The 25,743-nt window shown below is 43.3% G+C and overlaps 2 protein-coding genes across 3 annotated transcripts; one reads left to right on the forward strand and one right to left on the reverse strand.

Moving 5' to 3' along the window:
- Positions 1-478: 478 nt before the first annotated feature.
- On the forward strand, positions 479-18,561 carry LOC110536966 (uncharacterized protein KIAA2026). Of its 2 annotated transcripts, none has more exons than XM_021622649.2 (8): positions 479-1,557; positions 3,122-3,322; positions 3,560-5,100; positions 7,852-7,922; positions 8,021-8,110; positions 13,340-13,455; positions 13,583-13,746; positions 14,065-18,561. In XM_021622649.2, the coding sequence occupies exons 1-8, from the start codon at positions 842-844 to the stop codon at positions 17,589-17,591; spliced, it is 6,426 nt and encodes a 2,141-aa protein (XP_021478324.2). In that variant the 5' UTR covers positions 479-841; the 3' UTR covers positions 17,592-18,561. The 2 variants fall into 2 exon arrangements, with proteins under 2 accessions (XP_021478324.2, XP_036792814.1); XM_036936919.1 differs by having other exon boundaries at positions 1,422-1,557; positions 3,051-3,322.
- A 194-nt stretch (positions 18,562-18,755) lies between these two features.
- Positions 18,756-22,071, reverse strand: LOC110536967 (melanoma antigen recognized by T-cells 1-like). The gene is made up of 5 exons (XM_021622650.2): positions 21,797-22,071; positions 21,218-21,308; positions 20,926-21,022; positions 20,367-20,468; positions 18,756-19,317 (listed from the first exon to the last, which is right to left on the reverse strand). The coding sequence occupies exons 2-5, from the start codon at positions 21,280-21,282 to the stop codon at positions 19,249-19,251; spliced, it is 333 nt and encodes a 110-aa protein (XP_021478325.1). The 5' UTR covers positions 21,283-21,308; positions 21,797-22,071; the 3' UTR covers positions 18,756-19,248.
- Positions 22,072-25,743: the final 3,672 nt, after the last annotated feature.

Below are 25,743 nucleotides of genomic sequence, written 5' to 3' on the forward strand. Positions count from 1 at the left end.
TAATGTTTATTAGTTTGTGGTGGATTAGCTAAATAAGCCCAACCTAATACTTTTATGAACAAATAACAATGTTCGCTGTCAAACGAACGTTCATAACGTATCTCACAATGCTGTCTAGTTAACTAAATCATAAGTAGCTAGCTAGGACTAGCTACTGTTTGGCTAGCTAGGACTAACTACTGTTTGGCTGGCTAGCTAGGACTAACTACTGTTTGGCTGGCTAGCTAGGACTAACTACTGTTTGGCTGGCTAGCTAGGACTAACTACTGTTTGGCTGGCTAGCTAGGACTAACTACTGTTTGGCTGGCTAGCTAGGACTAACTACTGTTTGGCTGGCTAGCTAGGACTAACTACTGTTTGGCTGGCTAGCTAGGACTAACTACTGTTTGGCTGGCTAGCTAGGACTAACTACTGTTTGGCTAGCTAGCTAGGACTAACTCATGTTTGGCTAGCTATGACTAACTAATGTTTGGCTAGCTAGGTAGCTGGCTGGCTAGCTAGGACTAACTATAGTTTGGCTAGCTAGGTAGCTGGCTAGCTAGGACTAACTACTGTTTGGATGGCTAGGTAGCTGGCTGGCTAGGTAGAACTAACGTCAACTCATTCTTGCACGTGCCGGTGAATGTTTTTGAAGAGTCAAAACGAGGAAGGACTCAACGTAATTGACAGGATATAATATATCCACTGCCAATTGTGCATATTTTTTTTAAAAAGATGGCAAGAAAGCTTACCAATGTTAGGTTGCGGTCAGCTGGTTAGCTAACAAGGTTAGCCAATAAAAGTTGTGTTTTTTTAGTAGTTAATTAGCTACCTTCTATTGAAATATAGGGCAGCCAGCAACATGAAAGTGCAAACTGAAACCTTTAACCCACCCAAGGTGCCACAAAACGACACAGGGGAGCAGCAAGACTTGTCTGACAAGAAGGACAGCCACAATAGTAATTTATTTTTTCTCAACCGAAACTGTCAGAATGAACTGGGTTCAGGATCTCAGAACCAGAATGTTCACATTGTATCATCATTAGACTCCAAATGGCACAGCACTGAACGCAGCAGCCTAGTCATCAAAGGAGGACTCAGCAATGGAACCTCCCTGGAGAATGTTTATGTTCTTTCCCACAGTAGTTCTACTAATAATCCTGCACTAAGACATGATGGGGTGCCTGAAATCTCAAACGAACTGTCATTGTCAGAGGTCTGCATACCTACCACAGTTACAGTTGAAGAAGACCTTAGCTATGAGTTACAGCAGGCCTATAGGATATTTAATGGCTTTCTTCTGGAAAAGCACAAAGGCATTATGACTCCCTTCTTGCACCCCATTGGCCTTGAAAAACACACTGACTGGGTCAGGGGTCACCTCAAGAAGGCCATGTGTTTCAGAAGGATGGAGGAGAAGTTTGTTAGCCGGGAGTATGAAACAATCACAGAGTTTGTAGCGGACTTCAGGCTAATGCTAGAGAACTGCTACAGGCACCATGGGGTCGACCACTGGATCTCTAAACAGGCACAGAAATTGGAAATAATGCTTGAGCAAAAGTTGACACTGCTGTCAAGGTAAGCCTTACATACCTACAGTGCATTCAGAAACTATTCAGACGCCTTAACTTTTTCCACATTTTGTTATGTTAGTCTTATTCTAAAATTGATTAAATTGTCCTGGGTTTTTAGATTTTTTTTGTGCAAATATACAGTCTAAAAAATAAAACAAATTGAAATATCACGTTTACATAAATATTCAGATCCTTTACTCAGAACGTTGTTGAAGCACTTTTGGCAGCGATTACAGCCTTGAGTCTTCTTGGGTATGACGCTACTAGCTTGGCACACCTGTGTTTGTAGAGTTTCTCCCGTTCTTCTCTGCAGATCCTCTCAAACTCTGTCTGGTTGTATGGGGAGCGTCGCTGCACAGTTATTTTCAGGTCTCTCCAGAGATGTTTGATCGGGTTCAAGTCCGGGCTCTGGCTGGGTCACTCAAGGACATTCAGAGACTTGTCCCGTAACCACTCCTGTGTTGTCTTGGCTGTGTGCTTAGGGTCGTTGTAACTGTTGGAAGGTGAACCTTTTCCCTTGCCTGAAATCCTGAGCGTTCTGGAGCAGGTTTTCATCAAGGATCCTGACTAGTCTCCATGCTGCTGAAAAACATCCCCATAGTCTGATGCTGCCAGGGATGGTGCCAAGTTTCCGCCAGGCGTGACGCTTGGCATTCAGGCCAATTAATTAAATCTTGGTTTCATCAGACCAAATAATATTTTTTCTCATGGTCCGAGAGTCCTTTAGGTGCCTTACGGAGGAGAGGTTTCTGTCTGGCCACTACTGTAAAGGCCTGATTGGCTTAGTGCTGCAAAGATGGTTGTCCCATCTCCACAGAGGAACTCGGGAGCTCTGTCAGAGTGACTATGGGGTTCTTGGTCACCTGACTAACGAGGCCCTTCTCCCCCGATTGCTCAGTTTGGCCGGGCGGCCAGCTCTAGGAAGAATCTTGACGATTCCAAGCATCTTCCATTTAAGAATGATGGAGGCCACTGTGTTCATCGGGACCTTTAATGCTGCTGAAATGTTTTGGTACCCTTCCCCAGATCTGTGCCTCGACAAAATCCTGGCTCGGAGCTCTATGGACAATTCCTTCGACCTCATGGCTTGGTTTTTGCTCTGACATGCACTGTCAACTCTGGGACCTTATAAAGGCAGGTGTGTGCCTTTCCAAATCATGTCCAATGAATTGAATTTACCACAGGTGGACTCCAATCAAGTTGTAGAAACATCTTAAGGATGATCAATGGAAACAGGATGCACCTGAGCTCGATTTTGAGTCTCATAGCAAAGAGTCTGAATACAAAATGTGGGAAATAGTCAATGGATCTGAATACTTTCCGAATGCATGGTGTATATATATTCAAGTATTCATGACATAGCCTACATATTGTACATTCATTCATCCACAGTTAAAATGCACACATTCAATGGTATGTATTCTTTCTTCAGTTGCTGTTGTAGTAGTAACTAAAAGTAAAACATTTTCAAACATCAGTAGTGTCTGTTTCATCCAGGACCCTTGATGAAATGACTGGGACCCTAACTAGCCCTATGATGCTGTGTCTGTATCCACCTACCCAACCAGGACGCTGCGAGAGAAGACCACTCTGGCAGTGACCTCCAAGGGTCGTTTGGGGACAGAGGATGAGAGGGGGCCCGTAGGCACCTCTACCAGACGGAGGACAGTGCCTCGCAGCCTGGCTACGATCACAGTGGGGGGAAATGAGTCCATCATGGTCCAGGCACTCAGGCTGGAAGAGCAGCAGAGAGTCAAGGAAGAGAAGAGGTAAGATATGAATGGAATGTTCTAGTGCCTGAGGGTTTTCTATGTTCACACTCCCTCCATGGTCAGAATAAAACTTGAACATTCCAATAGACTGCTTAATCCTGACAACTGTGACAATATAATTAATTACATTAAACATTTAAAATCATTTTTCATTCTGTCTATGACTATGGCTGTGATTGTTTGTGTTTAGTAGGACATCTGGTTCATAAACTCATCCTTCATTTCTGATTGTAGGCAGCGGGAGCTAGATAAGAAGGAGGCGGAGGAGACCTCAGCCAAGGAGGTGGAGGAGTGGGAGTGCAGTCTTCTCTCCCAGGCCTCCCAGACCCCCTTGAAGACCATGTGGGAACTCCCTGCCATCGGCCACTTCCTCTGCCTGGCCCAGGCAGCTCTCAACCTCCCAGAGATAGTGTTCTTTGAGCTGGAGCGGTGCCTCCTCATGCCTCGCTGCAGCATCTTCCTCTCCAAGATCATGAGTTCACTTCTTTGCCCGCCCCAGAGGAGCGGGACGCTCCACCGTCGCCCAGCCCTCACCTACTGCCGCTGGGAGTCCGAGCTCCGCCAGAGGGTGCAAGGCTGGTACTATGCCATGGGTACGGCGGAGGACCAGGGGTGGATGGCTGAGCAGCTGGGCCTATCCCATCAGTTCTTCAGGACAGTCGGGGTGGTTAGCCCCCTGGAGGAGAACCCCTTCCATCTCTTACCCTTCATCCAGCGTGTGTGGCTGCTCAAAGGCCTGTGTGACAACGTATACGAGACCCAGAAGGACGTACAGGACGCTGTGCTCGGCCAACCCATCCACGAGTGCCGAGAGTCCATCCTGGGCTACGACGGGAACGAGAACGCCTACATACACTTTCCGCATTTCTGCGGGGCGGACCTACGCATCTACTGCCAGAGTGTCCGCATGCCCTCTGACTTCCCCTTACCAGCTGTCTGGGTGAAGAGGGTGGAGCCTGACGAGGGGCTATCAGAGGACTCTGAGCACCTGGTTTCAATGGAGGAGGAGTCAGAGGAGAAACTTAGTTCTGACAGACAGAGTAGTGGGAGGGTTAAAGGGGACATGTGCAGGGGTGGAACTGGGCAATTTCACACACGGGGAGTGGAGGATGAGGAGGACTGTAAGCCTACTAATCAGAACAGACTCACTGGCTCAACTGGGCCCTCTTCAACTATCAAGGACTTTGTGGGCAGAGGGAGTGTGAAGGAAGAGCCACAGGAATTGGAATATAGGCCTAATAGACGAATGGTGAAGCAGGAAGAGGGATCGGATGTATCATCAGGGTCATGTGAGCCGCGTCTCAGTGTGGGGGAACACTGCTATACAGGGAAGTCCCCTGCTCGCCCTGCTAGGGCAACATATACCAGCAGGCCTGGTGTTACTATACCCATGAGACTGACTGATGTCTGTGTTAAAGTGGACAGGAACAAACTCTCTGAGGGACAAAGATGTTGTCCAAAATGTTTCTCCGAAATGGGGACAAAGTCACAGGACAATCATTGCTGCCATTGTGCCACAGACAAGAAATCAACAACGTCACCCTCTGGTGCTGGCCACCCACGCAAGGTGAACGTGACAGAGAATAGGATGGACAGGATTCGGGCTAAGAAAATTAAAAGGAAGAAAGCGAGGGAATTGGGGGAACTACGTGCAGCAGGTGGGCAGCGCAGATCAGACAGGAGCCCACTCTGTAAGGCCAAGGCAGCTAAATCCACTGTCAGGAGAGCTGCGACCACCATCAAGAGAAAGGACAAGAGGAAAAAACGAAAAATGGGTAAGGAAAAGGAATAACTGTCTTGTAAAATCAATATTTGATGTTTTGTTAGGCTAAATTAGGCCTATGTAAAATCACAGCTGAGAGACTTGGTACTTGTTCAATGATGATGTATGGCTGTCCCCAACCCCCCAAAAATAAATCTTGGTCGACCAAGAGTCATCTGTTCTTTCGAGCAATCGATTTTTAAATGTGTATTTTTCCATTTAGACACATCCTATGTGTGTTAATCAAATCAACTATATTCACTGAGCTTGTCTGATGCTTTATGCACACTGTTTGATTAAATAATTAAGACGCATAAATGACTAGAGGGAGTCCGACCAGCAATTGATTTGATTGTGCCTGGCCAGGCTTAGACTTGCTGCACTGTGGTAAAAAACATGACAGCGAGTGACTGTGTGACGAGCAACCGTTTCTCTCTCCTCCCTGTTGCAGCGACCACCACAGAACATCAACAGTGTTTATCATGCTGTCTGTGTTGCTGAAGCTGTAACATAATTACAGACATTTCTGACTGGGAAGTTTTGTTACAGAAATCCCTCATTTGTTTAGGAAAAACATTCCCTATTCCCTCAACCCCTTTGCTCTCTCTACGTGACACGTATGCATCTCATGCATGTTAACGACAGGGCCTGACCTATAGCATATCATAATCACATCAATAAATTGGTTACAACAAACTCTGAACACCGTAACAGCAAAATGGATGCAGAGGACGTGACAAACTGGAGATGGGGGAATGTGTAATGGTTTCTCAGGAAGTAAAGGGGAAGTCAGATGTGTGGAATAAATGTGACTAGTTGTTAAATACTGGAGATGAAGAAAAAGAAGGTAAGGAACAAGCTTTGTCTGCGTATTATGTTTCCAAACAGATGCTGTTAGATTACAATAAACCTTTTCTGACTGTTTGGAACAGTTTAAACAACACTAAATAAATTATAAGCATACCAGAGTCTGTTGTAATGTTTTTTTGTCAAGCCTTTATTACAGAAAAGACTAAAAACAGTCTCATTCACTCGTGAATGCAATTTCCCGAAATTGATTGGTTTATTTATTATTTAAGCTAATTATTCCAGACTCGCTTTATTTTATTTTAAAACTAAAATGCTTGATTATATTTTAAATCATGAATGACTCGTATGCTGTGTGATGACCTGAACAAATGAATGAATGAATGAATGATCGATTGATACAGTAGCCTACAGTATATAAGCACGTTTTAGTGATGGACTGTTCCATCACCAAGGCCTCCACAATGGATTAGTCCACTCAGACAGGCGTGAATCAGACAGCTGTCTTGTACACCATTTTTATAAATCAAATCAAATTTTATTTGTCACATGCGCTGAATACAGTGAAATGCGTACTTACAAGCCCTTAACCAACAGTGCATTTAAGAAAATACCGCCCAAAAAGTAAGAGATAAGAATAACAAATATTTAAATAGCAGCAGTAAATAACAATATCAGGGCTATATACAGGGGTACCGGTATTGTACATGTAGGTAGTTATTAAAGTGACTATGCAAAGATAATAACAGAGAGTAGCAGCAGTGAAGAAGGGGGGGGGGGGGGGGGGCAATGCAAATAGTCTGGGTAGCCATTTGATTAGATGTACAGGAGTCTTATGGCTTGGGGGTAGAAGCTGTTTAGAAACCTCTTGGACCAAGACTTGGCGCTCCTGTACCGCTTGCCGTGCGGTAGCAAGGAGAACAGTCTATTAGGGTGGCTGGAGTCTGACAATTTTTAGGGCCTTCCTCTGACACCGCCTGGTATAGAGGTCCGGGATGGCAGGAGGCTTGGCACCAGTGATGTACTGGGCCGTACTGCTTATTCCTCCTGTTCCTGTTGTCCACAATCATCTCCTTTGTCTTGATCACGTTGAGGGAAAGGTGTCCAAATTTCAGATTTTTGCTATGTCTTTGTGAGATGCGGTGTGGGTGAACAGATGATATCTGCATGTGTATTTCCCACCGTAAAGCATGGAGGAGGAGGAGGTGTTAGGGTGTGGGGGTTCTTTGCTGTTAACACTGTCTGTAATTTATTTAGAATTCAAAGGCACACTTAACCAGCATGGCTTCCACAACATTCTGCAGCAATACGCCATCCCATCTGGTTTGGGCTTAGTGGGACTATCATTTGTTTTTCAACGTGACAATGAACCAACACACCTCCAGGCTGTGTAAGGGCTATTTGACCAAGAAGGAGAGTGATGGAATGCTGCATCAGATGACCTGGCCTCCACAATCACCCGACCTCAACCCAATTGAGATGGTTTGGGATGACTTGAACCACAGAGTGAAGGAAAAGGAGCCAACAATTGCTCAGCATATGTGGGAACTCCTTCAAGACTGTTGGGAAAGCATTCCAGGTCAAGCTGGTTGAGAGAATGCCAAACGTGTGCAAAGGGTGGCTATTTGAGGAATCTCAAATATAAAATATTTGTTTAACAGTTTTTTATTTTTTGGTTACTACATGTGTTATTTCATAGTTTTGATGTCGTCGCTATTATTCTACAATGTAGAAAATAGTACAAATAAAGAAAAACCCTTGAATGAGTAGGTGTCAACTTTTGACTGGTACTATATGTAATGTATGTTGCAACTGCTCGACTAATGAAATCTCGGTCGACCAAACAATCAACCAGTCGACTATACTGGGTCAGCCCTAACGAGATGTGATCTTGTTTATAATGCTTTGCCCCGCTTGTCTGAATTACTCAATAGAATAATCTTCTTCCCCTTCGCAGGAAGAAAGCTTAAGTCCAGGAAGCTGGCTTCAAAAAAGAAACCTCAACTCCCAGTTCAACCTGCATTCAGGGTAAACCCCACAGTTTGTTTGTTTTTGATGCAAAATATGGAATATGAATTGATATGCAATTTGAATCCATGAGTGCTGATTTGTCCCTCGCTCTTCAGTTGGTGTGCACCAGTCTAGAGGAGCTGAGGGAACTCATCAGTAGGACGGAGGATGAACTGGATGAGCTGGAGAGCACCAAAAAGAGATCTGTTAGTAAAGTAATAAAATACATTTTATTTAGGAATTTTGATTGTGCTGTATCAAAAATACATTATAAACAGATAACTGTTACGGTATGGAAGGATTACATCGATACAGGTTTTTAAAAAATGAATGCAGAAACACGTGTGTGTGTGTGTGTGTGTGTCATATATATATTGTATATACAGTTGAAGTCAGAAGTTCAATACACCTTAGCCAAATACATTTGAACTTGGTTTTTCACAATACCTGACATTTTAGTTCTAGTAAAAATTCCCTGTCTTAGGTCAGTTAGGATCACCACTTTATTGTAAGAATGTGAAATGTCAGAATAATAGTAGAGTGATTTATTTCAGCTTTTATATCTTTCTTCACATTCCCAGTGGGTCAGACGTTTACATATACTCAATTAGTATTTGGTAGCATTGCCTTTAAATTGTTTAACGTGGGTCAAACATTTTGGGTAGCCTTTCACAAGCTTCCCACTATAAGTTGGGTAAATTTTGGTCCATTTCTCCTGACAGGGCTGGTGTAACTGAGTCAGGTGTGTAGGCCTCCTTGCTCGCGCACACTTTAGTTCTGGCCACAAATTTTCTATAGGATTGAGGTCAGGGCTTTGTGATGGCCACTCCAATACCTTGACTTTGTTGTCCTTAAGCCATTTTGCCACAACTTTGGAAGTATGCTTTGTGTCATTGTCCATTTGGAAGACCCATTTGCGACCAAGCTGTAACTTCCTGACTGATGTCTTAAGATGTTGCTTCAATATATCCACATCATTTTCCTACCTAATGATGACATCTATTTTGTGAAGTGTACCAGTTCCTCCTGCAGCAAAGCACCCCCACAATATGAGGCTGCCACCCCCATGCTTTGCGATTGGGATGGTGTTCTTCGGCTTGCAAGCCTCCCCCTTTTTTCTCCAAACATAATGATGGTCATTATGGCCAAACAGTTCTATTTTTGTTTCATCAGACCAGAGGACATTTCTCCAGAAAGTACAATCTTTGTCCCCATGTGCAGTTGCAAACCTTAGTCTGGCTTTTTTAATGGCGGTTTTGGAGCAGTGGCTTCTTCCTTGCTTATCGGCCTTTTAGGTTATGTCGATATAGGACTCGTTTTACTGTGGATATAGATACTTTTGTACCCGATTCCTCCAGAATCTTCACAAGGTCCTTTGCTGTTGTTCTGGGATTGATTTGCACTTTTCGCACCAAAGTACGTTCATTGATAGGAGACAGTACGTGTCTCCTTCCCGAGCGGTATGATGGCTGCGTGGTCCCATGGTGTTTATACTTGCATACTATTGTATGTACAGATGAACGTTGTACCTTCAGGCGTTTGGAAATTGCTCCCAAGGATGAACCAGACTTGTGAAGATCTACAATTATTTTCTGAGGTCTTGGCTGATTTATTTTGTTTTTCCCATGGGGTCAAGCAAAGAAGCACTGATTTTGAAGGTAGGCCTTGAAATACATCCACAGGTACACCTCCAATTGACTCAAATTATGTCAATTAGCCTACCAGAAGCTTCTAAAGCCATGACATCCTTTTCTGGAATTTTCCAAGCTGTTTAAAGGCACAGTCAACTTAGTGTATGTAAACTTCTGACCCACTGGAATTGTGATACAGTGAATTATAAGTGAAATAATCTGTCTGTAAACAATTGTTGGAACAATGACTTGTCATGCACAAAGTAGATGTCCTAACCGACTTGCCAAAACTATAGTTAACAAGAAATTTGTGGAGTGGTTGAAAAACTAGTTATAATGACTCCAACCTAAGTGTATGTAAACTTCAAAAGTTTGGGGTCACTTCGAAATGTCCTTGTTTTTAAATAAAATCACACTTTTTTTGTCCATTAAAATAACTTCAGAAATAATGGGAAACAGATGCCTCACAAGTCCTCAACTGGCAGCTTCATTAAATAGTAAAACACCAGTCTCAACGTCAACAGTTAAGAGGCGACTCCGGGATGCAAAGAAAAAGCCACATCTCAGACTGGCTAACAAAAGATTAAGATGGGCAAAAGAACACAGACACTGGACAGAGGAACTCTGCCTAGAAGGCCAGCATCCCGGACTCGCCTCTTCACCTCTTGACGTTGAGACTGGTGTTTTGCGGGTACTATTTAATGAATTTGCCAGTTGAAGACTTGTGAGGCGTCTGTTTCTCAAACTAGACACTTGTACTTGTTCTCTTGTTCACTTGTGCACCGGGGCCTCCCACTCCTCTTCTATTCTGGTTAGAGTCCGTTTGCTCTGTTCTGTGAAGGGAGTAGTAAACAGCGTTGTACAAGACCTTCAGTTTCTTGGCAATTTCTCACATGAACTAGCCTTCATATCCCAGAACAGGAATAGACTGACGAGTTTCAGAAGTAAGTTCTTTGTTTGTTGCCATTTTGAGCCTGTATTCGAACCCACAAATGCTGATGCTCCGGATACTCACGTAGTCTAAAGGACAGTTTTATTGCTGCTTTAATCAGAACAACAGTTTTCTGCTGTGCTAACATAATTGCAAAAGGGTTTTCAATGATCAATTAGCCTTTTAAAATGATAAACTTGTATTAGCTAACACAATGTGCCATTGGAACACAGGAGTGATGTTTGCTGATAAGGGCCTCTTTATTCCATAAAAAATATGCCGTTTACTGCTACAATAGTCATTTATAACATAATCAAGGTCTACACTGTATTTCTGATCTATGTTATTTTAATGGACAAAAAACAAAGACATTTCTAAGTGATTCCAAACTTTTGAACGGTGGTGTGTATATATATATATATGAATTGTCTACTATGAGAGGGAGAATACAAAATACAGTGGTGTGTGTGTGTGTGTGTATATATAAACTCAGCAAAAAAAAGAAACATCCCTTTTTCAGGGCCCTGTCTTTCAAAGATAATACGTAAAAATCTAAATAACTTCACAGATCTTCATTGTAAAGGGTTTAAACACTGTTTCCCATGCTTATTGTAATGGGTTTAAACACTGTTTCCCATGCTTATTGTAATGGGTTTAAACACTGTTTCCCATGCTTATTGTAATGGGTTTAAACACTGTTTCCCATGCTGATTGTAATGGGTTTAAACACTGTTTCCCATGCTTATTGTAATGGGTTTAAACACTGTTTCCCAGGCTTGTTGTAATGGGTTTAAACACTGTTTCCCATGCTTATTGTAATGGGTTTAAACACTGTTTCCCATGCTTATTGTAATGGGTTTAAACACTGTTTCCCATGCTTATTGTAATGGGTTTAAACACTGTTTCCCATGCTTATTGTAATGGGTTTAAACACTGTTTCCCATGCTTGTTGTAATGGGTTTATACACTGTTTCCCATGCTTGTTGTAATGGGTTTAAACACTGTTTCCCATGCTTATTGTAATGGGTTTAAACACTGTTTCCCATGCTTATTGTAATGGGTTTAAACACTGTTTCTCATGCTTATTGTAATGGGTTTAAACACTGTTTCCCATGCTTATTGTAATGGGTTTAAACACTGTTTCCCATGCTTATTGTAATGGATGTAAACACTGTTTCCCATGCTTATTGTAATGGGTTTAAATACTGTTTCCCATGCTTATTGTAATGGGTTTAAACACTGTTTCCCATGCTTATTGTAATGGGTTTAAACACTGTTTCTCATGCTTATTGTAATGGGTTTAAACACTGTTTCCCATGCTTATTGTAATGGGTTTAAACACTGTTTCCCATGCTTATTGTAATGGATGTAAACACTGTTTCCCATGCTTATTGTAATGGGTTTAAACACTGTTTCCCATGCTTATTGTAATGGATGTAAACACTGTTTCCCATGCTTATTGTAATGGGTTTAAACACTGTTTCCCATGCTTATTGTAATGGGTTTAAACACTGTTTCCCATGCTTATTGTAATGGATGTAAACACTGTTTCCCATGCTTATTGTAATGGGTTTAAACACTGTTTCCCATGCTTATTGTAATGGGTTTAAACACTGTTTCCCATGCTTATTGTAATGGATGTAAACACTGTTTCCCATGCTTATTGTAATGGGTTTAAATACTGTTTCCCATGCTTATTGTAATGGATGTAAACACTGTTTCCCATGCTTGTTCAATGAACCATAAAGAATTCATGAACATGCACCTGTGGAACGGTCGTTAAGACACTAACAGCTTACAGACGGTAGGCAATTAAGGTCGCAGTTATGAAAACTTAGGACACTAAAGATGCCTTTCTACTGACTCTGAAAAACACCAAAATAAAGTTACCCAGGGTCCCTGCTCATCTGCATGAAGGCTTGCTGCAAGGAGGCATGAGGACTGCAGATGTGGCCAGGGCAATAAATTGCAATGTCCGTACTGTGAGACGCCTAAGACAGTGCTACAGGGAGACGGGATGGACAGCTGATCGTCCTCGCAGTGGCAGACCACGTGTAACAGCACCTGCACAGAATCGGTACATCCGAACATCACACCTGCGGGACAGGTGGAGTGTCCGTCATGGTCTGGGGCGGTGTCACAGCATCATCGGATTGAGCTTGTTATCATTGCAGGCAATCTCAACGCTGTGCGTTACAGGGAAGAAATCCTCCTCCCTCGTGATACCCTTCCTGAAGGCTCATCCTGACATGACCCTCCAGCATGACAATGCCACCAGCCATACTGCTCATTCTGTGCGTGATTTCCTGCAAGACAGGAATGTCAGTGTTCTGCCATGGCCAGCGAAGAGTTCGGATCTCAATCCCATTGAGCACGTCTGGGACCTGTTGGATCGGAGGGTGAGGGCTAGGGCCTTTCCCCCCAGAAATGCCTGGGAACTTGCAGGTGCCTTGGTGAAAGAGTGGGGTAATGTCTCACAGCAATTACTGGCAAATCTGGTGCAGTCCATGAGGAGGAGATGTACTGCTGTACTTAATGCAGCTGGTGGCCACACCAGATACTGACTATTACTTTTGATTTTGACCCCCCCTTGTTCAGGGACACATTATTCAATTTCTGTTCGTCACATGTCTGTGGAACTTGTTCAGTTTATGTCTCAGTTGTTGAATCTTATGTTGATACAAATATTTACACATGTTAAGTTTGCTGAAAATAAACGCAGTTGACCGTGAGAGGACTTTCTTTTTTTTGCTGAGTTTATAGATATGGATTGTCTACTATGAGAGGGAGAATAGAGAATACAGCGGTATGTGCTCTCAACCATTGGGCTTTTTAAAATTCTTGATGTTGTGTGTTTTTGTTTGTTTTTACAGGGAAGGTGGTGCTTCAGGAAAGAAGCCGTGAAAGATCTGCACATCACTCTCATAAGGCTGCTCAACGAGCTCTCCCCATGGGAACCCAAACTGGTCAAGGCTTTCCATAGGAACAGGTATCACCACTCGCCTGAAAGCGGTTATAATATCAGAAAACTATGTTTACAAAACACGTCTAGCATAACACATCATTGAAACCTCGATGGCTTTTATTTTTAATTTTGACGTAATCTTTCCCCACAGGCTACGTTTGAAAAAGGATTTTGACGACTTCAAAAAGCACCCTGACTATGACAACTTTGTCAGAGAGGATGTGGATAGAAGCACCTCGTTCACTGAAAACACCAGACTGACTGAAGAGGAGGAACAGCAGGATCAGACTGTTCAGAGGATCCTGTGGGCGGAAGGTAACTTGTGTTTTATTTGTGGGTGAAGTGCAGTAAGACATTATGGAAAAGCATATAATGTGTAGGCTATTTATTATAAATTGCATTGAAATCACAAAACGATTTGTATCAGGGTAGCCTAGTGGTTAGAGCGTTGGACTAGTAACAGGAAGGTTGCAAGTTCAAACCCCCGAGCAGACAAGGTACAAATCTAGGCCGTCATTGAAAATAAGAATTTGTTCTTAACTGACTTGCCTAGTTAAATAAAGGTAAAATAAAATCAGTAAAATCATTGTCAGTGCAAGTTGACATACATTGAATGTCTCTCTTTTTTTCCAGAGGACTCAGGGCAGTTTGGAACAGAGGCATTTAGAGGCAGCTTCACTGTGGTAACCAGACAAGAGATGTTGACCTTGAACGAGCACAGGCCTTCCACTCGGGGCTTGAAGCGTCTGCAGAGTGATTTAGATGAGAACTCAAGCCTCATTAAGAGAGGCAGGATGAACAGTGACGAACTGACGACTTCCCCTGAAGCTGAAGTGGAAAACAGATCCAGGGAAGCGAATCCAGCAGGACAGCAGGTTGGAGAAACAAGCCCAGTGGTAATAACTACTCCGGTGGCTGGTGTCCAAAGGACTCACAAACCCATTCAGCTAAATACCCTGCTGGCCAAGAGTGTTGGTGATAAAGTTACTTTAATTCATCATCAGCCAGGTGTTATCAGCCATGTTGGTCAGGCTCATAGCTTAGCCTGTGCTTCTTCCCTGCAAGCTACCAAACTTAAATATTCTTTACCACAAAGCTCTCAACAGTTACCGCAACCAACAACACCCACACCTAAACACACACAGATGTCCCATACCACGCCCATACCAAAGACCCCCGTACAGGTTGTCTACAAGATGCCCGAGGGCATGGGTCTGGTCAGGAAAGCTGGAAGCCCTATGGAAATCGCAGTGCAGCCAATTCTGGACCAGAAAACGAGGGATAAGCTAATGCAGCAAGTGGTCATCCTTCCTTCGAACTTGCTCATTCAAAAGTCAGAGGGTCAGAGTCACCCCCAGCAACCAAGGACAATCCAGGCCCCAGCCTCCAAAGCGCCCACTCCACTGTCACAAAGCTCTGGATTCACCATGCCGCAAAGTCATGACAACCGGATCCCCATACAACAAGTGGCACCGCTAAAGGGAGGTACATCCTCTCCTACCATCTCCCCTAGGTTGCAGACAACCTCTCTTACAACATGCTACAAGGTTGTCCAACTCCCTGGTCCGAAAGTGAGTAGCACTACCCAAAATGTTATACCAAATAGATCACCATCCAACCCCACTAGTACAGCTTTTACTGATCCCAGTAAACCTCTGGGCCCTAAACAAGAGCTGAAGACCGTGTGTATAAGGGACTCGCAGTCCATCCTAGTCACCACTAGGGGGGGCAACACTGGAGTAGTCAAGGTGCAGACGTCCGATCAGAGTACATCTGGTTTGTTACCTGCCAGTCCCGTCATCATCTCTCCACAGTTCAAAGCCTTCCTGGTGTCCAAGACCTCTCCACCTGCTGCCCCCACGGTCCCAGTGGCCAAAAGCGCGACTGTAGCCCGGGCACAATTAGGACCGTCACCATTACGGCCTTCAACTGTCACGAGTTCAACAACTGCACGCCAGTCTTCGATCACTGCTGACATTCAGGCCACAGGTCAGACAGCGGGCTCTGCTGTTACTGTTGCTGTAAACCAGGGCTGCAACGTCTCATCTACAGTTGCTGGGAACTCACAGCTACCTAAAAGCATCAACACTGTACCTGGTAACCCAGCAGGCGCCACCCAGACGTCTCTTGTCCAGGTTGTCACTAAACCTGTTTTGAAAAGGGTATGTCCAGATGAGAGGTCCCCATACACTAAGTTCATCCTGGTCTCTCCCTCGTCCAACATCACATCTATGGCTGCAACCAAAGTCCCTTCCACTACAGCTCCCTCCGCTCTTCCAGGGCAAAGGTTGATGTTCATCAGCCAATCACCAGCCCAGGCATCCCACGCAACATGTAGACTTTCAAGACAGGTTTCAGTGTCTGGGGCACAATCCCTGGCCACGTCAATACCCAATGAAGCAATGAAGATCGGACTCAACTTTCGTCAAGCTATCAGCAGTGCAAACTTCGGAGCCTTGAATAAGGTCCAGCGCATCAATCTGCTTCCAGGATCTCCAATAAGGCTACCACAACAGGCAAGTGCACTTGCACAATCTACTTTAAAATGTACATCTGTGTCTGGCACACAGGCAGCACTTCTTACAACCACGTCGTCTCACCTTATCACTAGCACTGCACATTTGCCCTCTTCCACACGCCTGACTGGATCTCAACTACAAGGCATCCCTTCGTCCTCTGTGATCCCCAATCTAAGCAAGGTAACTGGGCAACCACGGTCTGCGATAATCAGAGGTTTAATCACCAGCAAACCACAACTACCAGTGCCGGTCACTACACCGCTAGGCCTTGTCAAAACATCCCCTCTCATACCATCGGCCCAGGTTTCTCAGTCTCACCACTCTCACTGTGTAAGCGGGGTCACCACACCTCCTCAAATAAGTACTCCACAGTCTCCAATTGCCACTAGATCCACTCATCAGTCCACTCCAGTGCGGCCGGCTGGTAATACCAATCCTGTCACCAGCACCACCACCACAACTGTGCAACAGAAGATTGTCATTAACACCCCTGCACCACTTGCAGGCGGCACACAGATTCTGCTCAACAACACCCGTTTTGTTGTTCCCCCTCAAGGCCTTGGGCCTGGCCAGCATGTCCTCATAATATCCAGCCCTGCAGTGCCTGTGGCAGCTCCTAGTCCCAGGGGAGCGAGCCCAACGACCGGTATCCCACGAGGGCCAACGTTACCTGGGTTAGCCACGCCTGCACATGGCCCCAGAAATACGCACCAGCCTCAACAAGCAGCACTTAGATCACTAACCCTGGCAGCGCCGTCCGCTGAGAAAGTTGGACCCTCTTTCCCAGTTTCTTTCACTTTCCCTCGCCAGACGATGGAGATTCGAGCTCCACTATCGGTCACCACCACCAACTGTTCTCCACCAGTTTTACACCGGCTCCCTGCTCCAGCCACCATACTCACTGGCCTAGCTAATGTGGTGGCAGCTCCATCTTTAACTCAACCGGAAGGGATGGGAAGATTGTCACTCTCCAGCCCAGCTCAAACAGCAGAAGTTCTACAGAGCCCATCAAAGCAGCTCCCTTTGAACACAGGACTTGGCATCAACTACGCACCACTCACAACACAGCAGTTAACGTCATTCATGCAACCTATGGGAGCGGTCTCCACACGGACGCAGGTCCTACCGACGGTAGCTGTTCCGCCGATAGGGAGCACCTTCTCCAGGATGCAGTCTCTACCTGTGGTGACTGTACCGCCCCTTGGGGGTGCCTTCGGTAGCAAAACATCTCCTGTGGCAACTGTGCCTCCATCCAACAGCACTGTAATCATGACACCTGCTCAACCTGTCAGGACGGTGATGTCGGCAGAGACTATCCGCATGCCCATTGTTTTATCCAATCCTTGGCAGCAGCAGATACTGGGCCTAGGCAAGCGCCCTTTGCAAGCTTCACAGGTGCCTGCATCAGCAGTGCAAACAACCAGCCCCACCACCAAGCTACTAGTGAGTCCTGATGGGGCTGTTTTAAACACGGTTAGAGGCCCTATTGCCAACACAGGCCTGCCAGAGATGGCTAACAAGCCTTTGGCTACGTTGATTGTAACTCCGAAATCTACTGGGAGAGTGCTGCCCCTGCCTCCTGTAAATACTGACAATCCCTGGATGCCTACCCAGGCTGACAGAAGTGGCCCTATCAACTGAAGGACTGAAAGCCAGTAGCATTGTCTGTGATGAAGAAGACACAGCAAACTTTGTGTTCTGGAACGCATCTAGAACATTCTAGAATATTTTTGGTAGAAGGTGGGAGTCGGTTGAGAAACTGCCTGGTTGAGCTGTATTTTTACTTTGCATATCTCAGTGTGTTTAAAAATGCACTATGCAGAAACGGCTCCGTCATTTGCTGGTTGCTAAAATTCTAATAGTTCCCCTAGTTTGAGTTTGTGGCAAAACAAGCAAGTATAGTGTAGATAATCATATTACCATCTAAACTGCTGTGAAATATCTTTTCCATAACTAAAAATATTGTATTTTCAGCTGTTTGACGCAAAAACAAAACTTAGGAACGGGAAGCATCGAGAGAGCACACATGGAACAGATCTACCGCTTCTTAGACTTGCTTTCATCTATGACGCATTTCTATGTGAATTTGGTCAGGTTACCCCAAAAGTGACATATTGCAGCCTTAAGCGACGCTAGATAAACCTCTATAGCTGACTCAAACTATTTGCTCAACAAATGTAGGTGGCAATGTATTTGTGATGGGTTTTCTATTTCTTAAAGCAAACAGCATTTTAGGGTTTCCTTCTCACAAAGTTTGAAGATCAATTTGGACATTTTTTTTATTTAAAAAACCAGCCTCTTTCTTGGCCAGTAATAAATATGTTGTAACTTGCTTGGTTTGAAGGGTAGACAAATGGATGTGATTGTAATACGTTTCATTGACATGAATTATTATTTAGAAATTATATTTTAATTCCTTAGATTGGAACAACACTTGTTTTTATTCTGTCTACCACACCCGTAGGTCTTTCCCTCTGACCTGTTGTATACGTTCTTCCGATGTGTTGCCTACTCGAGAGGCATGTCGGTGTCTACATTTTACATTGGTGTCTACATTGGTTCAGTCTTATTTCCATCAACTCTTTGGAAAATAAACTGCTATTTCACATGATTGAAATGCAACTTCTAAATGATTTATTGAAATGTTGAAGCCCATATATATTATTTTTGTTCCTACCATATAGATTTTTCTAAGTATTTAGTTGGTACATTTTCATTGCATAACTGTGGACATTTCTGCTTGGAAATAACTGTCCTACAGAGAGGGTTTTGTGGTGTTAATTTGAATTAGACCCTTGGTAAACTTTATATTTTTATTGAAATGTGTCTGCAGGATTTTCTAGGGGATAACCATTCCATCCTTTTGAAATCCCTTCATAAGTACATGTTGAAATAACAAGTTATTGTCTTTAAATTACTATGGATTCTCAATTGCAGATATACTTTTTTCTTTTCTTAAATGAACAAGCAATTTCCTAAGTACGACTTTGTTGTAATCGATTAATATACTGTTATTCAAGTATTGATAGAAGGGTCTTGTTTGCTGAGCAACCTTCAGAAATATAACCTTGAGGAACACATAACACACAAAACAAGTTTTGGAGAAATACACATAAAAAAAAAAATACAAGATAGTAAAAAAAAACAAGAGTAAAATATGGTAAATTGTGTAATTGTAAATATAGACTGCTAATAGTATTTTCATCAAAAGCTTTTTCGTCATTGATATAGAGTTTAAATAAGACATCACATTAAGTTCATAGTTTTCATCTTTTTGGTTATCCACAGAGGACTGTTATTAGGGGGAGTAGGGAGGAGGTAGGGGTCCTGATGTTATCGTCTCATATGCAGGAGGGGCATTGGGAACCTGAAACACATCAAGTCAAACACACACCATTTAGAAAACAAGCAGGATAAGCCACTCTTTGATGATTGAAATACTATTTCCATTTTCACACTATTGCGCCGGGCCTAACCAAACGGAGCTCGCTTACGTTATGACATTTAGTTTTACAGTGCACAGTAGTCAACATTACTGTAAAAATGACAGTTTTAGCCAGTTGGCTAGTTTTCAACTGCAGTCTCTGAATATTTTCTTTCCACATCGTCCTTTTCGGAATGATTTCAGCATCTATGATGGATGCATCGGACAGCTCAGTCCAGCTTGGTTCGTCTCAGACGTGGAAAAAGCCCTCAAGTCAAAATATTTTCCTCTGAACAAAGAAAGGTTCACCTTTTCCAGTAGAATATCACACACACCACCCCTCCCCCACCACTCTGATCAAACCTCCTCTTCCTAACACCCCTATGAATTCCAGATCATAATCCCCTCCTGACTGGTCCGGTGACATAATCCCAGACTGAACCGCCACCAGTCATATTGCATCAGGCAGCTCACATGACCTTTAGCTTTGTTGCCCTTTCCTTCTCAGAAGAGTAATGGAGAGTTGAACAATAGGTCCTTCCTTCATGGTTGTGTTGTTGTCTGTATAGTCAGAGGAATGCAGTATCCTATGACAAGAGAACGATTATGGCCTGGGGTTGGTCACACCATTGCCTTCCAGCGTATAACTGCCCATGTCTGCATCATGGGATCGGTTCCACCACTACTTTGGCATAAACCAATTCTCTCCTCACTTCTCTTAAGTTTGTATGGAGATTTAAACCTCACAAAAACACCTTCATTCAATAAAACTTGTCAAATACTCTGAAAAAAGAGAGCTCTGGGCCCATATTCATAAAGCGCCTTAGAGGAGTGCTGATCTAGGATCAGGGCCCCTCTGTCCATGTAATCTTATTCAGTATGATCTACTAGGCAAAAACTGATCCTAGAGCCGCAGTCCTACTCTGAGATGCTTTATTAATGCGGGCCCTGACCACCGTTACTCTCCCCCCCCAGTACATCCAGTGTTTTACCAAAGGTCGGAGGTCACTGAGGCCCATCTTGTTTTCTGCTGTGGCTCCTCCCTCGTTGAACTGTCCTCCACTGAATCCTGGCAGGGACCCTGATCTTGGGCTCTGTGGGGAGAATAACACGAGAGGAAAAGAAAACAACAGGGGAACAGGAGGTACAAGCCCCGTCGAAAACCTATGAGCAAAACACATGAAAACATTGTCTTTATGGTTGAAAATACTTTTTTTTTTTTTTACTATTTTTACTTATGTTCACTGGGAAAGCAACCCATACATACACTTTTCTTCTTCTGAGTTTTCAGATCTAAAGGAACCAGTGTGGTGCGACCTCCCCTAAACCCATTGCCAAGTTGATGTACATCTATGCAGCTATCCCTCTTTGTATCCTCCTTTATCTTAACTGAGAATCATAGACATAGAATCATCGGAAATAACTGTCCGGGTGAAAGCCTAAGCCTATTCTCTTCAGATCACCACAGATTAAGGGAAGTAGAGAGGAAGCCATTTATTAAGACTATTGAAATATGCACCCTTGGCCATGCAAGTGCTGGACTAATCTTACCCTAATCATTTTGTACCCACATCTCCTCCTAAAATACCAGCATCCGAGGATGAGAAGGGCTGCAAGTATGAAGACCAACAGAGCTATGCCTGCTGCCCTGTGGCACAAAAAGAGAAGAAAACACTAAATTAATAATACTTTCTTCACCAAATGATCAATTAAGATTGAGATGCAGCATAACAAAAAACAAAAGCTTTAAAAAATCTAATAAAGTTCAGAATTTCTATCAGGCCTGCCCTTAAATAGAGTCAATAGTCATATTGCCATCGTAAAAATAAAAAAATCCACTAACTCTTCGTTCCTGACATGGGGTCCTCCTCTGCTTGCAAAATAAACATTGAAGTCACCGCGAGGCATCTCTTTGAACCATCCAGTGACTACACCTGAGGAATACCGTTGGGCTATAAACTATAGGATATGGCTATTACATGTTAATAGCAATATCAATTACATAATGTGAACCATTGGTCAACTTTGAGACTGGTAGATTCAGTATTTGTCCCTGAAATGTGCACATGTATTTCACACTCCATTTCAAAGCAATTTTTTAACACATCAGATGAGATCATTTATGTGATTTCTGTAGGCCTATGCATATACTGTATGTTTATATACACTAGTGTTCTTTTTTTTTGTAGCAATGCAATTAATACAACTATATTGATTTGAATTGTGATCAATATCTTAGTCCATCAAGCATAATATATGCGATAGGCTCTGTAAATCCAGAGACAATTGATCATTTAGAAAATGTCAATTTTTAAAAAAATGATATAGTTGAATAGAATAACTGAAGGACCTGTGCATCAAGGCTGCCAGTGTTTGGTCTGCATTTAAAAAAAATAATAATAATAAATAAACATCGTCTTACCTAAAGTGGATAGTTACGTAGATTGTGAAAGGGTCCGATCCTTCTAAATTGCTTCGCAACACTGTTTCCCAAAGTTCTCAGTCTCACTTTTTAAAAAAATTAAATCTCTGACTTGAGAATGGGTTAGAACTATGAGGGGAGGAAAATAATTCTTATGACCGTCACGAGTTCAACCGCTCATGCTTAAAGCCATTGAACTGGACTAATTAGCATGAAACCTCTGTAGAACACAATTCTAACTACTAACCCTCCCAGCCCTAGAGCCAGAACACATCTAACTATTATGGACTCGTGAAGCTTTGTCTGCTAATTCTTTCTGTCTGACTGTGACTCAGGAGATCTCATTATTCATATTAATAACGGAAACTTGATAAACACCTATTCAAGTAGGAAAATATGAAGGATGCTGATATTTCATATCATTATTTTAGAGTACATTCACTTCAGTTCATAATAATAACTTTATGTAATATGCTAACGTTCATTACACACAACTGATAGCCTATCTTGAACATTAGCCTGTACACTCACCATGTCCTGGTCAGCCCAATGATAATATTGTATTTCTGGAAATTAATGTTATATTTTATTGGTCAATATCATAATCATTTCATAGTACGAAATATTTGGATTATTACCAAAATATGCTTTATAAATAAAAGAGAGAGCACAAAAAGATATCCATATTTAACACAAAGTAGGTTTTCTCCTCCATGTGTTGTTGTCTCCTCATTGCTTTGTTATTATTTTTATTTATTTATTTCACCTTTATTTAACCAGGTAGGCTAGTTGAGAACACCTTTATTTAACCAGGTAGGCTAGTTGAGAACACCTTTATTTAACCAGGTAGGCAAGTTGAGAACAAGTTATCCTTTGCAACTGCGACCTGGCCAAGATAAAGCGTAGTAATTCGACACATACAACACAGAGTTACACATGGAATAAACAAAACGTTCAGTCAATAATACAGTAGAACAAAAGAAAACAAAAAGTATATATACAGTGAGTGCAAATGAGGTAAGTTAAGGAAATAAATAGGCCATGGTGGCAAAGTAATTACAATATAGCAATTAAACACTGGAATGGTAGATCGGCAGAAGATGAATGTGCAGGTAGAGATACTGGGGTGCAAAGGAGCAAAATAAATAAATACCAGTATGGGGATGAGGTAGGCAGATAGATGGGCTGTTTACAGATAGGCTAAGTACAGATTCAGTGATCTGTAAACTGCTCTGAAGGGCTGGTGCTTAAAGCTAGTGAGGGAGATGTGAGTCTCCAGCTTCAGAGATTTTTGCAATTCATTCCAGTCATGGTCAGCAGAGAACTGGAAGGAAAGATGACCAAAGGAGGAATTGGCTTTGGGGGTGACGAGTGAGATATACCTCCTGGTGCGCATGCTACGAGTGGGTGCTGCTATGGTGACCAGTGAGCTGAGATAAGGCGGGGCTTTACCTAGCAGAGACTTGTAGATAACCTGTAGCCAGTGGGTTTGGCGACGAGTATGAAGCGAGGGCCAACCAACGAGAGCGTACAGGTCGCAATGGTGGGTAGTGTATGGGGCTTTGGTGACAAAACGGATGGCACTGTGATAGACTGCATCCAGTTTGTTGAGTAGAGTGTTGGAGGCTATTTTATAGATGACATCACCGAAGTCGAGGATCGGTAGGATGGTCAGTTTTATGAGGGTATGTTTGGCAGCATGAGTGAAGGATGCTTTGTTGTGATATAGAAAGCAGAGTCTAGATTTAATTTTGGATTGGAGATGCTTAATGTGAGTCTGGAAGGAGAGTTTACAGTCTAACCAGACACCCAGGTATTTGTAGTTGTCCACGTATTCTAAGTCAGAGCCATCCAGAGTAGTGATGCTGGACGGGCGAGCAGGTGTATACAGAATGGTGTCGTCTGCGTAGAGGTGGATCAGAGAATCACCAGCAGCAAGAACAACATCATTGATGTATACAGAAAAGAGAGTCGGCCCGAGAATTGAACCCTGTGGCACACCCATAGAGACTGTCAGAGGTCCAGACAACAGGCCCTCCGATTTGACACACTGAACTCTATCAGAGAAGTAGTTGGTAAACCAGGCGAGGCAATCATTTGAGAAACCAAGGCTGTCGAGTCTGCCAATAAGAATGTTGTGATTGACAGAGTCGAAAGCCTTGGCCAGGTCAATGAAGACGGCTGCACAGTAATGTATCTTATCGATGGCGGATATGATGTCGTTTAGAACCTTGAGTGTGGCTGAGGTGCACCCATGACCAGCTCTGAAACCAGATTGCATAGCAGAGAAGGTATGGTGGGATTCGAAATGGTCAGTAATCTGTTTGTTAACTTGGCTTTCGAAGACCTTAGAAAGACAAGGTAGGATAGATATAGATCTGTAGCAGTTTGGGTCTAGAGTGTCAATCCCTTTGGAGAGGGGGATGACCGCGGCAGCTTTCCAATCTTTGGGAATCTCAGACGATACGAAAGAGAGGTTGAACAGGCTAGTAATAGGGGTTGCAACAATTTCGGCAGATAATTTTAGAAAGAGAGGGTCCAGATTGTCTAGCCCGGCTGATTTGTAGGGGCCAGATTTTGCAGCTCTTTCAGAACATTGGCTATCTGGATTTGGGTAAAGGAGAAAGGGTGGGGGCTTTGGCGGGTTGCTGTGGAGGGTGCCGGGCAGTTGACCGGGGTAGGGGTAGCCATGTGGAAAGCATGGCCAGCCGTAGAGAAGTGCTTATTGAAATTCTCAATTATAGTGGATTTATCGGTGGTGACAATGTTTCCTAGCCTCAGAGCAGTGGGCAGCTGGGAGGAGGTGCTCTTATTCTCCATGGACTTTACAGTGTCCCAGAACTTTTTTGAGTTAGTACTACAGGATGCAAATTACTGTTTGAAAAAGCTTGCCTTAGCTTTTCTAACTGCCTGTGTATATTTGTTCCTAACTTCCCTGAAAAGTTGCATATCACGGGGGCTATTCGATGCTAATGCAAGGGCAGACAGGTCTGGCGTGAACCAAGGACTATATCTATTCTTAGTTTTAAAAAAAATTGAGAGGGGCATGCTTATTTAAGATGGTGAGGAAGACACTTTTAAAGAATAGCCAGGCATCATCTACTGACGGGATGAGGTCAATGTCATTCCAGGATACCCCGGCAAGGTCGATTAGAAAGGCCTGCTCGCAGAAGTGTTTCAGGGAGCGTTTGACAGTGATGAGGGGTGGTCGTTTGGTCGCAGACCCATTACGGATGCAGGCAATGAGGCAGTGATCGCTGAGATCTTGATTGAAAACATCAGAGGTGTATTTGGAGGGCGAGTTAGTTAGGATGACATCTATGAGGGTGCCTGTGTTTACTGATTTGGGGTTGTACCTGGTAGGTTCATTGATCATTTGTGTGAGATTGAGGGCATCAAGCTTAGTTTGTAGGATGGCCGGGGTGTTAAGCATGTCCCAGTTTAGGTCACCTAGTAGCACGAGCTCAGAAGATAGATGTGGGGCAATCAGTTCACATATAGTATCGAGGGCACTGCTAGGGGCAGAGGGAGGTCTATAGCAAGCGGCAACAGTGAGAGACTTATTTCTGGAAAGGTGAATTTTTAGAAGTAGAAGCTCAAATTGTTTGGGTACAGATCTGGATAGTAAGACAGAACTCTGCAGGCTATCTTTGCAGTAGATTGCAACACTTTGGCAGTTCTATCTTGGCGGAAAACGTTACAGTTAGCAATGGAGATTTCAGGGTTTTTGGTGGTTTGCTAAGCCAGGATTCAGACACGGCTAAGACATCTGGGTTGGCAGAGTGTGCTAAAGCAGTGAGTATCAATGACAATTCCTGTGAATAAGATAACATGTTTTATTGTATTGTGGTGGAAATGCAGTATGATGCTCTGAATAGTGTAATAATATAATTGCCATTTGTTGCCTGTTTTGATCAGAACTGTAGAGGATCACGCAGTATCAAGAA

Source organism: Oncorhynchus mykiss, chromosome 12 (assembly GCF_013265735.2).
Source record: "Oncorhynchus mykiss isolate Arlee chromosome 12, USDA_OmykA_1.1, whole genome shotgun sequence".
In the NCBI taxonomy this organism is placed as follows: Eukaryota; Metazoa; Chordata; class Actinopteri; order Salmoniformes; family Salmonidae; genus Oncorhynchus; species Oncorhynchus mykiss.

Excerpts from the sequence above, each read along its gene's own strand:
- LOC110536966 (XM_021622649.2), top strand. The coding sequence starts at position 842 with ATGAAAGTGCAAACTGAAACCTTTAACCCACCCAAGGTGCCACAAAAC. Across the intron at positions 3,323-3,559 it reads AGAGTCAAGGAAGAGAAGAG|GCAGCGGGAGCTAGATAAGA; the intron begins GTAAGATATGAA and ends TTCTGATTGTAG. Across the intron at positions 7,923-8,020 it reads CAGTTCAACCTGCATTCAGG|TTGGTGTGCACCAGTCTAGA; the intron begins GTAAACCCCACA and ends CTCGCTCTTCAG.
- LOC110536967 (XM_021622650.2), bottom strand. The coding sequence starts at position 21,282 with ATGCCTCGCGGTGACTTCAATGTTTATTTTGCAAGCAGAGGAGGACCC. Across the intron at positions 21,023-21,217 it reads CCCCATGTCAGGAACGAAGA|GGCAGCAGGCATAGCTCTGT; the intron begins GTTAGTGGATTT and ends TTTGTGCCACAG. Across the intron at positions 20,469-20,925 it reads GTGGGTACAAAATGATTAGG|AGCCCAAGATCAGGGTCCCT; the intron begins GTAAGATTAGTC and ends TTCTCCCCACAG.